This window comes from Pygoscelis adeliae, unplaced genomic scaffold (assembly GCF_000699105.1).
Source record: "Pygoscelis adeliae isolate BGI_AS28 unplaced genomic scaffold, ASM69910v1 Scaffold402, whole genome shotgun sequence".
NCBI classification, from domain to species: domain Eukaryota; kingdom Metazoa; phylum Chordata; class Aves; order Sphenisciformes; family Spheniscidae; genus Pygoscelis; species Pygoscelis adeliae.
Genome location: NW_008824411.1, coordinates 6,650,066 through 6,663,756, shown reverse-complemented (window position 1 = coordinate 6,663,756; position 13,691 = coordinate 6,650,066). Strand labels below are relative to the sequence as shown.

At 50.8% G+C, this 13,691-nt stretch overlaps 1 protein-coding gene across 1 annotated transcript in view; it reads right to left on the bottom strand.

Moving 5' to 3' along the window:
- Nucleotides 1-7,147: 7,147 nt before the first annotated feature.
- Nucleotides 7,148-13,691, bottom strand: part of GLUL (glutamate-ammonia ligase) — an 11,482-nt gene continuing 4,938 nt past the window's right edge. Inside the window, exons 3-8 of the mRNA XM_009320634.1 lie at nt 12,575-12,765; nt 11,174-11,335; nt 10,752-10,898; nt 10,150-10,277; nt 9,777-9,976; nt 7,148-8,838 (exon numbers count right to left, since the gene is read on the bottom strand). Coding sequence (XP_009318909.1) covers nt 8,520-8,838; nt 9,777-9,976; nt 10,150-10,277; nt 10,752-10,898; nt 11,174-11,335; nt 12,575-12,765 — 1,147 coding nt within the window. The 3' untranslated portion in view covers nt 7,148-8,519. The remainder of the gene's footprint in view (nt 8,839-9,776; nt 9,977-10,149; nt 10,278-10,751; nt 10,899-11,173; nt 11,336-12,574; nt 12,766-13,691) is intronic.

The following is a 13,691-nucleotide window of genomic DNA, read 5'->3' as shown; positions in this document are numbered from 1 at the left end:
CGTTGCCTGTATAAGCCAGGCAGACACCTTCTGTAGGGTCCTGGATACTGCCCTTCATCCCTTGATGTTTCTGAGCTATCCTCTGCCCTGTGCAGAGAAGCTGGTGTGAGTAGGGTTTGCCATGCATTAGCTCTACAGCTCACACTTTGAGAGTAAGGTAGCACTGTTGCCAACTCTCTTTTCCCTCCCCAGGAAAACAGACAGCCAATGGCCCAGATGAAACACCTCACTCTGACCAGGATATTTCCATGGCACAGACTGCTAGCATGACACAAATCTTTAGGATGCTCTTTGGTCCCAAACCACCATCCATGGTGTGTCCCTGGCTCCTGCTCTGATACACGGGGCACATCCCCAAACTGGTGTGGAGGACAGCCCTGCCAGAGACCACCTCCCTCCCCAGCCAGCTTCACGGCCAGCTTTCCACATCTTAGAGAGATTACAGATAAAAAACTTCCACTCCAAAGCAACCTCTTCTCTTAATGAAATGCTTCCTCATAGGTCTACAGCCCACAGTGACAGTGTCACCCGCTAATTACTGGCATGGTTATTTGCCAGAAAGGAAGGCATCCATGTTACAGTGAAAGCATTTTAAAGAGCTGATGGAGATCTTGCCAGGAGAGCCAGCCACAAGGAGAGGTGGAAAAAATGGAGCCAGTTAATCACCCTGCATGTGTTATCTGTCTTGGTGGAAAATAGTCTGAAAATATCTTGTATTGCAGAGCAAGTGCATAGTTTTCAGTGATTCAGCCAGCTGAAGCCCTGGCCTCCAAGTTTCAGAGGAAGGCTGAGCCCATCTCTAAGCCCAGCTGTTCCCAGGCAGCTTTCTAAATGGAAACGGCATCTGGACAACATAGCCCTGGGCACGGCTCTTCCTACCTCAAACTTGGTGGCTTGCTCAGGATCCCCTAAACACAGAGAGGCGTTGAGCAGATTGCTTTTTGTGGTTGAAGCAAATGTTGATCCTAGCATTTTACCAAATACCTGCTGGCCAGCATGCTTTCCAGAATCCTACAGGTTCAGCTCAGTAGGGGAGGAGGATCCTATTCACTTGCTTTCCCAGTATTTTAGGCATTTTGGCCAAGCTCCGGCTCAGGACAGAAGCAGCTGGGCAATTCAGCCAGCTGCCTAGCATCTCCATGAGCCATATGGATGGGCTTGAGCCACCCAGCTTTGTGATGAGAAAAAGCAGCTCAAACCTGTATCTGATTAATAATTCTCATTTTAACAGCATATTTGGCACTGGGGAAAGCCGTCAGCAAAAACTGTGGAGTCTAGTGCCTCATCCATCCACAGAACATGAAAACACACAGCAAGGCATTGCTGCTGTCAGCTTCATCTAAAACCTGAGTGGAGGAAGAAGACCTTTCCTTCTGAACCCACATGGCCTATGCCGAGCCAAATGGGCTCCTGAAGATCATCAATCCTGACTGAGTACAGGGGCTGAAGACAGCTTGCTCAGGCTGCTGGGGAGCCGACAAACACCCTGCCAAGCACCCATTGCTGTCCTGCACCCTACACCCAGCCAGGCTGGTGCCACAGGACCCTTAGGTGCAGGATCTCCAGGGCTCCCCCGGATCCTTGGTGCGACAAGGGTGTCCTGCAGATGTTGCACCCTGGGAGGGCAGTCAGTGGTCGGACAGATGGAGAAGCTGTTGGCACCAACATGGTCTTCCTCAGGCTCTGCAGCCTACCTGCTTTCCATGCCAGCCTGGCACCCCACCTTTGCCACTGTTTTTTGGGCTAGAATTGCGGAAGTCTCTGCTTTCATTTTTCTCCCCCACCAGCCTTACTGAGCAAGTGCAACCTAAGCCACAGAGCACAGAGAGTTCAACAAACAAGGAAGGTCCTGAGGTGTGGTGTGCATGCCTGGGCCAACCCTCCTAGCAGCCAAGGAAAGGGCTTGCTAAGAGGAGTCACGGGCACAACCTGTTGACAAAGGAAAGCAGAGCTCCTGCACAAATGAGCTGGCTCCACCTGGGGCAAGGGATTAGAAACCTCAGCACAGCCCTCCGATTCCTCCCAGCAAACCAACTGTGGCTGGAGGCAGGGATTAAACCCAGCAGCGGAGGAATGCGGCTCCTTCCCGCTGCAGAGTCCAAGTTGGCACCACATCCCCACTCAAGACGCGGCTTACATAATGCAGCTTATGAAAGGAAAACAGCCCAGCCGTGCCAGCCTGTGGGCAGGCCAGGATGGAGAGGGAAAAAAAGGAAAACAATTTTTTTTTTTCGCTGAGGTAAAACCTGATCTGTCCCCCTGCACTGCTGCCCCAGCACATGCAGCAGTCTTGCACCATCTCACCAGAGAAGGGAGGAAAGGAGCAATGAGGGAGAAGGCTTAGGAGAGGGAAAGGGCCCAGTCCTCCTACAACACTGAAGAGCTGCAACCCTGGTGCTTATTCTAGAGTCACAGAACATGGATTTTCCCCCCCAAATTCCCCCTCTGACCCTGGGTTTCTCCCCAGCCAGGCAGTCTCCCATTAAGGTCAACCCATGCATGCTCTGCGTGCAAGGCCACTGCAGGTTTTGGGGGCTAAACCGCAAGAAGCACCCAGCCTCAAATCTCGTTCCTTCCAAACATAGGCCAGACACCTCCAGGAGCAGCTGGGAGAGGCTCTGGTCCACACCATCTCCCGCTAGGGATGGAGACCCTGGAGACACTTCAGTGAGGAGAGCAGCATGGCTGAGACATGTTTTCAAAGGTCATTGCACAAGAGAGGGGGAGAGCCCCAAAACAGCCAGCACTGGCTCAGAGCAGAGTCACAAGGAGCAAACTGAGATTTCTTCATGAACCGGGCAATTAACAAATGACACCTTTGGGCATTCAGATGGGTCATTACTCAGTAAGTGATATTGCCCATAATCCACATGACCTCAAGAAAAGCTATTCATGTCTCCATACCACAAATCCTACAGATAGGCTGGCCCCTTTATCAGCAACCAAACAGAGTCAGAACTCAATTTAAAAGCCACAAGAGCCAGCATGGGGAAACTGGCCACTGCACATAAGCGGTCAGTCCCAGCTGAAGAGCCAGGAAGACCTGCTCATGAGCCAGATCTGACCCTGCATCCAGCTGGCCAGGGAAGCCAGGCAGACTAAAGGAGATCACCCCTTTCAAGAGCTCCCACTTGTTTTCTAAGCAGCTGTCCTCAGTTTAATCAGTAACTGAACAAGTGGGATGAAATCGTGGCTCAGCTGAAGCTGAATTACTGACAACCATGACAGCAGGATTCCCCTCTTCGCTCCACCACCTTTGTCAACTGGGTCACACAAGAAGCTACCAACCAGCCACACTTGACCTGTTCCCAGTGGGCTGGGCTCCAGCACCTTTCCAGAGCATGCCCTGGCCTCCTTCAAGAGGGCAAAAGACCTCCAGCCCCTCTTCTATGGCTCTGCACCAGCTCACAATGCAGCCGATGAACAGCAAGCATAGATCTCAGATGGGACTTCTCCGAACACCACACCAGAGAAGCTGCTGGACCTCCAGGATGCATTTCAAGAGAGCAAAGCAGGCCTGCTCTGATAACATGACATTCAAGCACAAACAGAGGCTCTTGCAGAGCTCTGCAAATCGCCCCCTCAGCAGTCTGTGTCTGGCTCCCTTCTTGGGACCATCCCTTCCCATCCTCCATGGGCAGAAAGAGATGCAGGACAGTCACAGGGGCCAATATCAACATCCCAGGAAAAGGGAAAAACACAGACTCGGAGAAATAAAAACAATTTTGCCTACCAACAAGAAGTGCCTCTCTCCCCCCCAGGTAATAGCATCCAAAAGGCAGCTCAGCAAAACCTTACCCACCTAAGAGTGGCTGATTTCTCCTCCAGAAGCTGTGTTCAGGAAGGGAGAGGTGGTCACAGCCAGAGGCTACATAAGGGTGCAAAGGCTGATCTACCAAAAAGGGTGATCTAAGAAGATCAAATAGTGCTAGAAAACAAACAAACAAACAAAAAAAAGGAAGTGGTATGCAGATACTGGAGCAGCATCAGAGCACTCTGAAAATGTGAAAGGGTAGAAGAAACCCAACCAGACACACCTGATTCATCAGGCTTTTCAGGAAGAGAAAAGCCCTCCTGCTCACAGTAATTGGGCTGGCACAGCCCAGTGTTAAAAGATGCTGCAAGGGTGATCTTGATTAGCTCATCTGCTGCAGGCTATATTTGAAGGGAGCTGTGGCTAATCTTATTTTAATTGCCTTAAAATTCAGTTATGGGGAAAAGCCTGGCATATGAGCAGATATAGTAATCATTTTGGAGCAGCCTTTTCTCCGAAGCTGGTGTTTGATTAAAAGGGAGTGCAACCAACAGGCACTTCAAAAAGCTGGTGCTATTTTTGACTGCCTCATTCGGAGCAGTTCCTGATGCTCCAATGTGCCTGGCAAACCCTTTGGGACCAATACTTGCATTTTCTTGTATTCAGTGAACATTTCTATGTCATTGTTCACATTTTAAGGATATGTGAGTAAACAGAGAAAAGGGATTTGCTTCCTCCTGAGAGGCTAAGATTAAAAGTCAAAATGTTTTATATAAATACATAAGCAGTAAATACAGCTTCTGAAGGTTTCAGGCTCAATTTGCAAGAGCTCCACAGTCTTAAGAGGAGGCCTCTCTACCCTATATATTTGGGAAATGGTGTTTAGGTAACTGCAAAGGAGACTTTAGGCAAAAAGTCAGAAAACAGTGTCTAGAGGAAAGGAAGGATTTTTCCTTCTAACTCATTAACTTTTGTTAACATATATTTTTAATAATCATCTGAAAAGCCATTTTGCAGTACAATGTTTGTTGTTTCGGCCTTATTTTCAGTTGGGTAATTGTGAAGTGAGTGGATGAATGTTTTCTCAGCTGAGAACAAGAGGAACCATTTTGGACAGGCTGGATCGACGGGCCAAGGCCAACTGTATGAGAGTCAACAAGGCCAAGTGCCGGGTCCTGCACTTGGGTCAGAACAACCCCATGCAGCGCTACAGGCTTGGGGAAGAGTGGCTGGAAAGCTGCCTGGCGGAAAAGGACCTGGGGGTGTTGGTCAACAGCCAGCTGACTATGAGCCAGCAGTGTGCCCAGGTGGCCCAGAAGGCCAATGGCATCCTGGCCTGTATCAGAAATAGTGTGGCCAGCAGGACTAGGGAAGTGATCGTGCCCCTGTACTCGGCACTGGTGAGGCCGCACCTCGAATACTGTGTTCAGTTTTGGGCCCCTCACTACGAGAAGGACATCGGGGTGCTGGAGCGTGTCCAGAGAAGGGCAACAAGGCTGGTGAGGGGTCTGGAGAACAAGTCTTATGAGGAGCGGCTGAGGGAGCTGGGGTTGTTTAGCCTGGGGAAGAGGAGGCTGAGGGGAGACCTCATTGCTCTCTACAACTACCTGAAAGGAGGTTGTAGCGAGGTGGGTGTCGGTCTCTTCTCCCAAGTAACAAGCGATAGGACAAGAGGAAATGGCCTCAAGTTGTGCCAGGGGAGGTTTAGATTGGATATTAGGAAAAATTTCTTCACCAAAAGGGTTGTCAAGCATTGGAACAGGCTGCCCAGGGAAGTGGTTGAGTCACCATCCCTGGAGGTTTTTAAAAGACATGTAGACGTGGTGCTTAGGGACATAGTTTAGTGGTGGACTTGGCAGTGCTAGGTTAATGGTTGGACTTGATCTTACAGGTCTTTTCCAACCTAAATGATTCTATGATTAAGCATCAAACTCCTGTCCTGAATTTATGTTCAAGGCAGCTGGAGAAGCAAAGAACTGAAGCCAGCTCCTGCTATCACCCTGATGGCCAGCCTGGCCACCATGGAGGTGGCATCCTCTTGGCATCCTCTGCAGGGGGACACAAATGCTAGTCCACTTCTCTGCATCAATGAGGCTCTGTCAGGCACAGGGAGATGGTGTTTAGCCCCAGGGCAAAACCTGGCTGCCCATCAGCTACTGCCTTTGCTGCTGGTGATGCTTGGTGGCCAAAACCAAGCCGTGCCCACTTTTCCAAATTCCTTCGTTCCCCAGGAGAAAAGGGTCTCTGGAGGGACAGGGCTCCAGCCTCGAGGATGCACAGTGTTCGAAGGTACAGGAATCTCAAAAAAAGCATTACCATGTCTTGTCCCTCCTTATGTGCAAATGCCCTTACAGAAGTGCCCTTAATTTAGGTGTAATCCATTTTTTCCTCTGTAACATTTTCTTGGAAGGCAGAAAGAATAGTAGCTGCCTCCCCACACCCAAATCAGCAGAAAACCCCAATGTCTCTGGACTCATGAGTTACTCGAGAGCAGCATGCGTTTCTTCTAGCTGCAGTACCCCTGCTCCAGCCCAGACAGAGGCCAAAGTCCTCGTGGTCATGTCACGATCAGAGGAAAGGACATGGTGTCTGCTTCGCTTCTGCTCCAGTGACACTCCACCCTGCACAGGAACAGGGAGATAGGGTAATTTTGGAACCATGGTGAGGAAGGTGCTGCCTTGAACGTTCCCCAGAAGGGCAATGCAAAAGACCACTTGCTCCATAAAAATGTCAATGCAGGAACAGCCTTATCAGCCCAGCAGAATGCTCGTGCGTGGTTAATCTATAGTTAAAGATGGGAACAGTTAAAGCATCCACCCCTGAAGAAAGTACCTGTTGGGGAGGTGGGAAATAGCACCACAGGCTCAATAAAAGACTTGGGGAGCAACATGACACATTTCTACTACCTTGCTTACTTTTCTAAATGCCCGGTTTTATACTAAAGGTAGATGAGCAGCATTTTCTCCACAGGGAGAGTGAGAAAGGATCCTCTTCCACAAAGCCTTTCCTGAAGTTCATGAAGTTTGCTGGAATTTTATTTTCTGTGGGATTTCTACATCCTGTAGAACTTGTGTGGAGGAGGCTGGGGAGATGCACAAACACCTGTGCTTACCCCATAATCCTCCCTACGGACACTCACAAGCCCAGTCCCTTTCCCGTACCAAGAGAACCCCAACTCCAGTCACAGCTAGACCATCACCCACCAGAGAATCTACAGCCACCTACAAAACCCCATTTTCTGGAGAGCACACATGGCTTGCAAGACCCTCACCCCAGAAGTGAAAAGCCAAAGCCTAGCCACTATCAGGGTCAAATTCCCTTCAAATGGTGAAGGCAACACACATACGAGAGAAGCTGTCAGGATGAATCACAGAAAGGAGGCAGAAGTCACAATTAAGGTTTTGTTCTTTTTTTCTTTTTTTATTATAAAAAAAAAAAGACTATTCGGAAGAAGTCCAAATGCAATGGAATATAACTGGCACCATCTAAGATACCCAAATGTAAAATCCTGGAACGTTTGAACCCCCCAGCATGAGCTGGGAGGTGCCAGGGCTGGCCGGGAGGGACAGGTGGCCTCTCCCTTCTCCTAGCCCCCATCACAGCAGGCAGCCCAAGAGCCAGGACACAACAGTGACATCAACGGTCTCTGTAAAACCATTCAGTTTTAGAAACTAAGAACATTATGAAAGAAAAAAAATCTAAAACTTTTTTTCCTTTCTCAAAAGCCCTGCTTTAGTGACATGCTAGCCCCGCTGGAAAGGTAGAACACCCACAGTTCTGTCCAGAACATGGTTAAGTTGACCGGTCAACTCCTAGTTCAGGACACCCGCCTCCTGTTGATCTAACACGCTCCTAAGCGCGTCACGGCTGCTCGAGTTACAGTAATAAATGCTTCTGTGGGCTTCCCGGATCTGGGAACCGCCTACTGCAAACTCCACTCCACGCTGAAACAAATCTCATCCGAGTCTCCTCCACTGAGCCCTCCAAGCTCACCCTCAGTCCCACCTGGAGACGCTCTGACAGCATCCTCAGGAGCTCTGCCTGCTCTAGCCAGGTGAGTCATTGGAACGTCATCTCTTTTTTAAAAAAAAACACTTTCCTATATTTTTTTTTTGTTGTTTTATATTTAAATAGAAAAATACTACTTCACTCTGTGTTATGAGCCAGAGACCAGTTGACTTCCAGTGACAGAACCAGGAGTTCTCCTCAACTCTCCTACACTGAGCTCAATGCCAGAAGATTCCCAGAAACCTCAGAGTGGCCAGAGGGTGAAGATCTCACCATCACACCATACAGGCAGGAGCACATGGGGCTCCATCACAGCTCCCATCTTCCCTTCTCTGCAGAAAGGCACCAACCTTAGAGAACCATTAGCCTGCAGAAAGCCAGTGGTGGGGCTAACACCCCAAATTTGACTCTTGGGGGAGTCAGCTGTAGTTTTAAGCTTTCCACTCGCCTACTCGCTTTTTGTGTGTGCAGTCTGTCCCTGGAAGCCACTGGATCCCATCAGATGTACACATTAATTAGACAAAAAATAAAACAGTGGTTAAAAGTTCTCTAAAACCCTCTCCTCCTCTTGTCTTCTGAAGAGTCAATGACAAACAGACATCGATAAAACTAAATTTGCCCTCCTCCCCACCTCAAGACAACAAGAGTTACTGAGACACAAAACGTGTTATCTTGTACCCTCGGGATTACATCTAGAAGGGAAGTTTAGGGGTGCAGGAAGTGTGGGGGGAAGGCAGTGTTTGTGGGCGCAGTCCACTTAGTTCTTGTACTCAAAAGGCTCGTCTCCAGTTTCGTTGAGGAGACACGTGCGGACGAGGGCCTCTGTCACAGCATAAGGATCACAGTTGGCGGAGGGCCGGCGGTCCTCAAAGTAGCCCTTCTTCTCGTGGCCCACGTTCCTGGGGATGCGGATGCTGGCGCCGCGGTTGGCCACGCCAGCAGAGAACTCGTGGATGTTGGATGTCTCGTGGAAACCCGTCAGGCGCCTGGCATTGTCCAGCCCCCCTTTGGGGTCATAGGCACGGATGTGGTACTGGTGACGCTTGCTCAGCCTCTCGATGGCCTCTTCAATGTGCCTGTGAAGGGAGCAAGGAAGAGGGGAAGACACAGTGAGTGTCTGATGGATGGTACGAGCATCCAAGTGACAGCAGATTCACTGCTGTCCCCAAGCCACTTTATGATGAAGCCTATGCCCTACAACCCACTTTTCTGATCATCTCAACACAGGGCTTCTCTCCACTCCTACTTCTGACACAGGCTGGTTCTTGGAAAAGGATCCCCATGGCCTCAAAAGGTTCCTCAGGAGTGCTGTGTGTGGGACACCACCAGTTCGACCCATGGCCAAATCCCAGACACATTGCCCTGCAGAACCTGCTCTCAGAGCGGGGGGTTCCTTAACACAGAAGTTTCTATTTGGGAAGCTCACACGGTCATGGGTTGGCTTATTATCTCAGGGCATCACTAAGATTAAGGCAAGAAAACGCAGCTGCCAGGAGGAATCTCTTCATAGAGCTCCACTGCAACCCAGTGCTGTAAGGTCCCTGCCTGCACATCAGTCCCATATGGGAACTCTGGTTTTACATTTGCAGGATCTTCTTGTTTAAGAGAACATGGCATTTGCTTCCACAGCCTAGCCTAGACAGAAGCAAATGGTCTTTCTCTTTTATCATGGTTATAAACAAAAATAGGGCCTATGCTGAGTGAGTTTGTTTGTTTGCAGCATTGGCAGATGAAGAGCTGGACAGCCCATTACAAATAGCTGCATCCTGGCCACCTCTGCTTCCATCAGCACTGATGCAGCTGTACTGCTGGCTGAATTTCCCACCCAGCATCAAGAAGGGAGTATATCATTATACAAAAAAAAAAAAAAATCCAGAAGAAAGGTTCAAACATAACGCCAAGCACCAGAGTGACATCTCCCATGTGGTCAAAAGCTCTGCAAAAAGCTCACTGCTCCCAAGTCCAGCCTGCTGCTTAGCAAACAGATACTACTGGCCCATCTCAAAAAACTTACTTGAGACCTCCATCTTCCCTCATGTTCTTAGTGCTGAAGTTGGTGTGACAGCCAGCGCCATTCCAGTTCCCAGGGATGGGTTTGGGATCAAAGGACACAATGACACCGAAGTCTTCGCACACTCGATGGAGGATGAAGCGTGCAATCCAGAGGTGATCCCCCATCTCAATCCCTTCACATGGTCCCACTTGGAACTCCCACTACAAGAAGGAGGAGCTGCTGGCTCAGTGGTGCAGAAACACTCGCAGTGAGACACTTCCCACTCCCTCATGCTCTGATCATTGATAAAACTACACAGCTCAGAGCCAAAAGCTCCCACTGCCTGGGATTCTTCTGTACTGTCTCATTCCACAAGGCACCTAAAACAATTTACCTGGGCTGGCATCACTTCTGCATTGGTTCCTCCAATTTTCACGCCAGCATAAAGGCACGCTCGGTAGTGGGCCTCCACAATGTCTCTGCCATAGGCTTTGTCTGCCCCTACCCCACAGTAGTACGGACCTGCAACAGCACAGGTGAACAGCAAGGGGAACATGAGTTTCCACGAGGAAAAAGGCTTAAATTCAGCGAAGACTGAGCACACACAGGGAAGAACTCTCCAAAGGCTTGGGATGTGTGGAAGAGCCCCAAAATCTGTTTTTCATGGGAGCACTAGCAGAGCAGAGCACTGACACAAAGCAAGTCCCTCTGAAAGTCTGAGCTTGTGCTCTGTCATGCTGGGAAGAGTTTAAGTCACCTGCAGACTAACAAACCAAGCAGCAAATTTAGATGTGGCCAATCTTCATCTTAACCTTTCTGTAACAATCTTAATTTCACGGGTTAGTTTTTGCCAATATCCTGCTTGCTATTGTCCACCTTCAGTTCTAGAATCACCTCGAATCTTTCAGCTCGCCTGAAGCACGTCACACAGATTACAGTTCAAACACGGCGACAAGGACTCCTGACTTGGTCCAGCAGAGACTCCCGAGAGGTTACCTTGGGGTCCAGGGAAGCCGTTGGAAGGCCAGCCAAATGGATGTCCATCTGTCCCCAGAAGAGTGTACTCTTGCTCCATCCCAAACCAGGGGTGCTGGTTGGACACCATATCCATAATCCGCCTGCAGGTGTGTCGGAGATTTGTCTCTAGAATGGAAAAGCAACACGAGGCTTATTAGCATCTCCACCTCCATTCCCCATTTCCACTTTATTTACAGTTTGCGTCCCAGCAGTGTTGGTGAAGAATCCCAGGACCAGCCTTTTCTCCACCACCGGCACTTTGTTTGCCTTTTACTTTCAGGGCAGGGATTATTTCTGTGTCATGCATGATACTAAGGGCACAAACAGCATTTGGATAGGTCTCCCTTTCCTCTCCCCCAGAAACACCACCTCCACGAGGAGAAGGGAGAAGGTCTATTCACCTGCAGACTGGCGGTTGTATTTGAAGACTTCACAGAGAACTAGTTTATTGGGATCCTTGCGAAAAGGGTCCCGAAACATGGCAGCAGGTCGCAGGTACATGTCACTGTTGGAGCCTTCAGCCTGGAAGGTGCTGGAGCCGTCGAAATTCCACTCAGGGAGATCTGAAGCGGAGAGAGGAATGAGCCACAGTGACCTAGGGTCCCTGGTCACCAGGAGGATGGGCTCCCTGCCGCCCTCCAGTATTACAGAGGTGAAGATGCTTATAGAGAACAGGCCTATAATAAGTTTAATCCCAGCTCAGCTGATTTTGTTCCAAATGGGAAGCAAAAAAAAAGAAAAACCCAACAAAAAAACCCAAGCAAAAAAACAGGGGAGTGCAACTCCCCAGCCACCCTGGGAGACACAAGGAACTGGGCTGCTGGCCAAGACCAAGCGAACCGAGCAGCACTGAGGATGTTTCCCATGTCGCAACAACCACTGAGATGAGCAGAGCACCCAGTCTTCTCACAGAGGTGGCCGTGCAAGCTGGGAGAGGGCAAAGCATGAGACATCTTCAAGCTGTAGGAACGAGGGGAGTCATGAAATACCCTTATCCATGTTGCATAGCCTTGAGAAGGTGGGAAAGCAAATCACATGTAGGTGGAGTCTCATATGGAGGAGTATGGCCAGCTTGGCCCCCTCACCCACCCCTCCTGGCTTCCCACTGCCCTCCGGGTCAAAGCACAGCGGGAGCAGCAGTGAACTCCACCCGGGCAATGTTATCTCCTCCATATCCTGGGGGGAAAGTGGGAGGATGGGAAGCACAAAGATTTCAAAGGAGCTGTGCCAACTGCTCCGTTAGAGGGAAAAGGGGAAAGGGGGGGGGGGGAGAGATAATTCTGCTCAGTCACACACAGTATTTTCATTTCATAACTGTCTCCAGCCAGTACCATGGCAACCTGGGGAAAATCCTAATGCTATTATTGTGTAAGCTGGGACTGTTTGTTCTGAGGGACACAAGCTCTTAATTACACCGGATAGCTCCATTCTTTCCCCTCCACTTTCTTCTGCCAAACTACTTCCGGCCAAAACGAGTACTTGAGAGTCAATGGGCCGCCGAGCCCCTGCCAACAGCCCCCAGCCCCTGCCAACAGCCCCCTCCGCAGCGGGGGCAGCGCAAGGGACAGACTCCCAACCCTGGGCATCTGACTGAAACTCCACATCTGGAAAGCTGGGAACACTCCCCTGGGGTATCTGGGGAAAGGGGTAACTGGAAGGAGGTGAGAAGCAATGTCTTCCCCAACACCATCCTTCTGCCATGAAAAGAGAGAAACGGCATGGCATCTTTTCTCTGGAGCAGCCAAGCACGGCTGCTTTCTCCACCCGGTGAGGGGCTGTGAATCCTGCACCTGCCCTCTCACCTTCAAGGCTCTTGGGCTCGTGGTCCAGCGTGCGGGTTTTGCAGCGGAGGTGCTCCCCTGTCCCATCGATCCAGATGTACATGGCTTGGACCTTCTCCCCCTGCGGCAGCTTCATATACATGTGCTTGATGGCTTTGCTCAGGTGGGAGCTCGCTGAGGTGGCCATGGCTGCAGACCGGATGAGGGGGCTCCTGCAGGGAGGGTACAAAAACCAACCCTAACCATAAGCCCTTCCCTGCACTCCCAGATTTCTCACCCCCCAGCCAAGGAGGAACACGAGACAGCTCAGCCACACGGCCAGCTGCCATCTCCAGCAGTCCCATGCCATTCTGCAGGCAGAAAACACAGCAGCTCAAGCAGACGCAGGCAGCTAGGAAAGCCCTGCTCCAGAAGCGATGCCTTCAAAGCGTCCCATTAATACCCAAACTCCTGCCCACATCCTGCCAGTAAACTAGGTCTTATCCACCAAGCAACAGCCTTCAAAAGTACTCCTCGGCCCTGCGTGAACTTTTCACCTCCACACTCGCCACCGCTCCAGAGCAAGGCTAATGCACAAGGAAAGCTTAGCTTGGGCTTTCTTAATATACTTGCTTCAGCGAGGAGGGCTTGCCAGCCCCAGCTGCCTTCTCAGATCAGCTGGTCTAAGGTTATAGAAGCCTCGTCTAGGGCAGGAGACGGCACAAAAGCAAGCAACAGGCAGCACAAGCAACTCCTGAGCAACCCGGACAGCAGCCTCCAGGCAGCGACGGGGAGCCTGAAGGGGCTCCGGTCCCAGGCAGCGAGAGCTGCAGCATCCCCACAAGCCCAGCACAGCCTGGAGCTGGGCTGCCAGGGACAGCCAGCCCACGTGTGTCAGGACCACGGCAGCCGGCGTCCACGCGCGTTTGCAGGAGCGTGGAAACGCAAACAATTTAAAAATTGGAAGCGACTCGGGAAGTCACTCCAACACCCTACCCCTCTGCTCGGGCTGCCGGGCCATCCCTCCCCAGCCCACGCTGCTATGGCGGGGCTCCTCTGCGCTGGCCGCGGGCCCCTGCTCGCCCCGGGGGGCTCCCCACCAGCCCTGCTCCAGTGCGGGAAGCGTCACCCACGCGTACATCTCCTGGCAGGGAGGAAG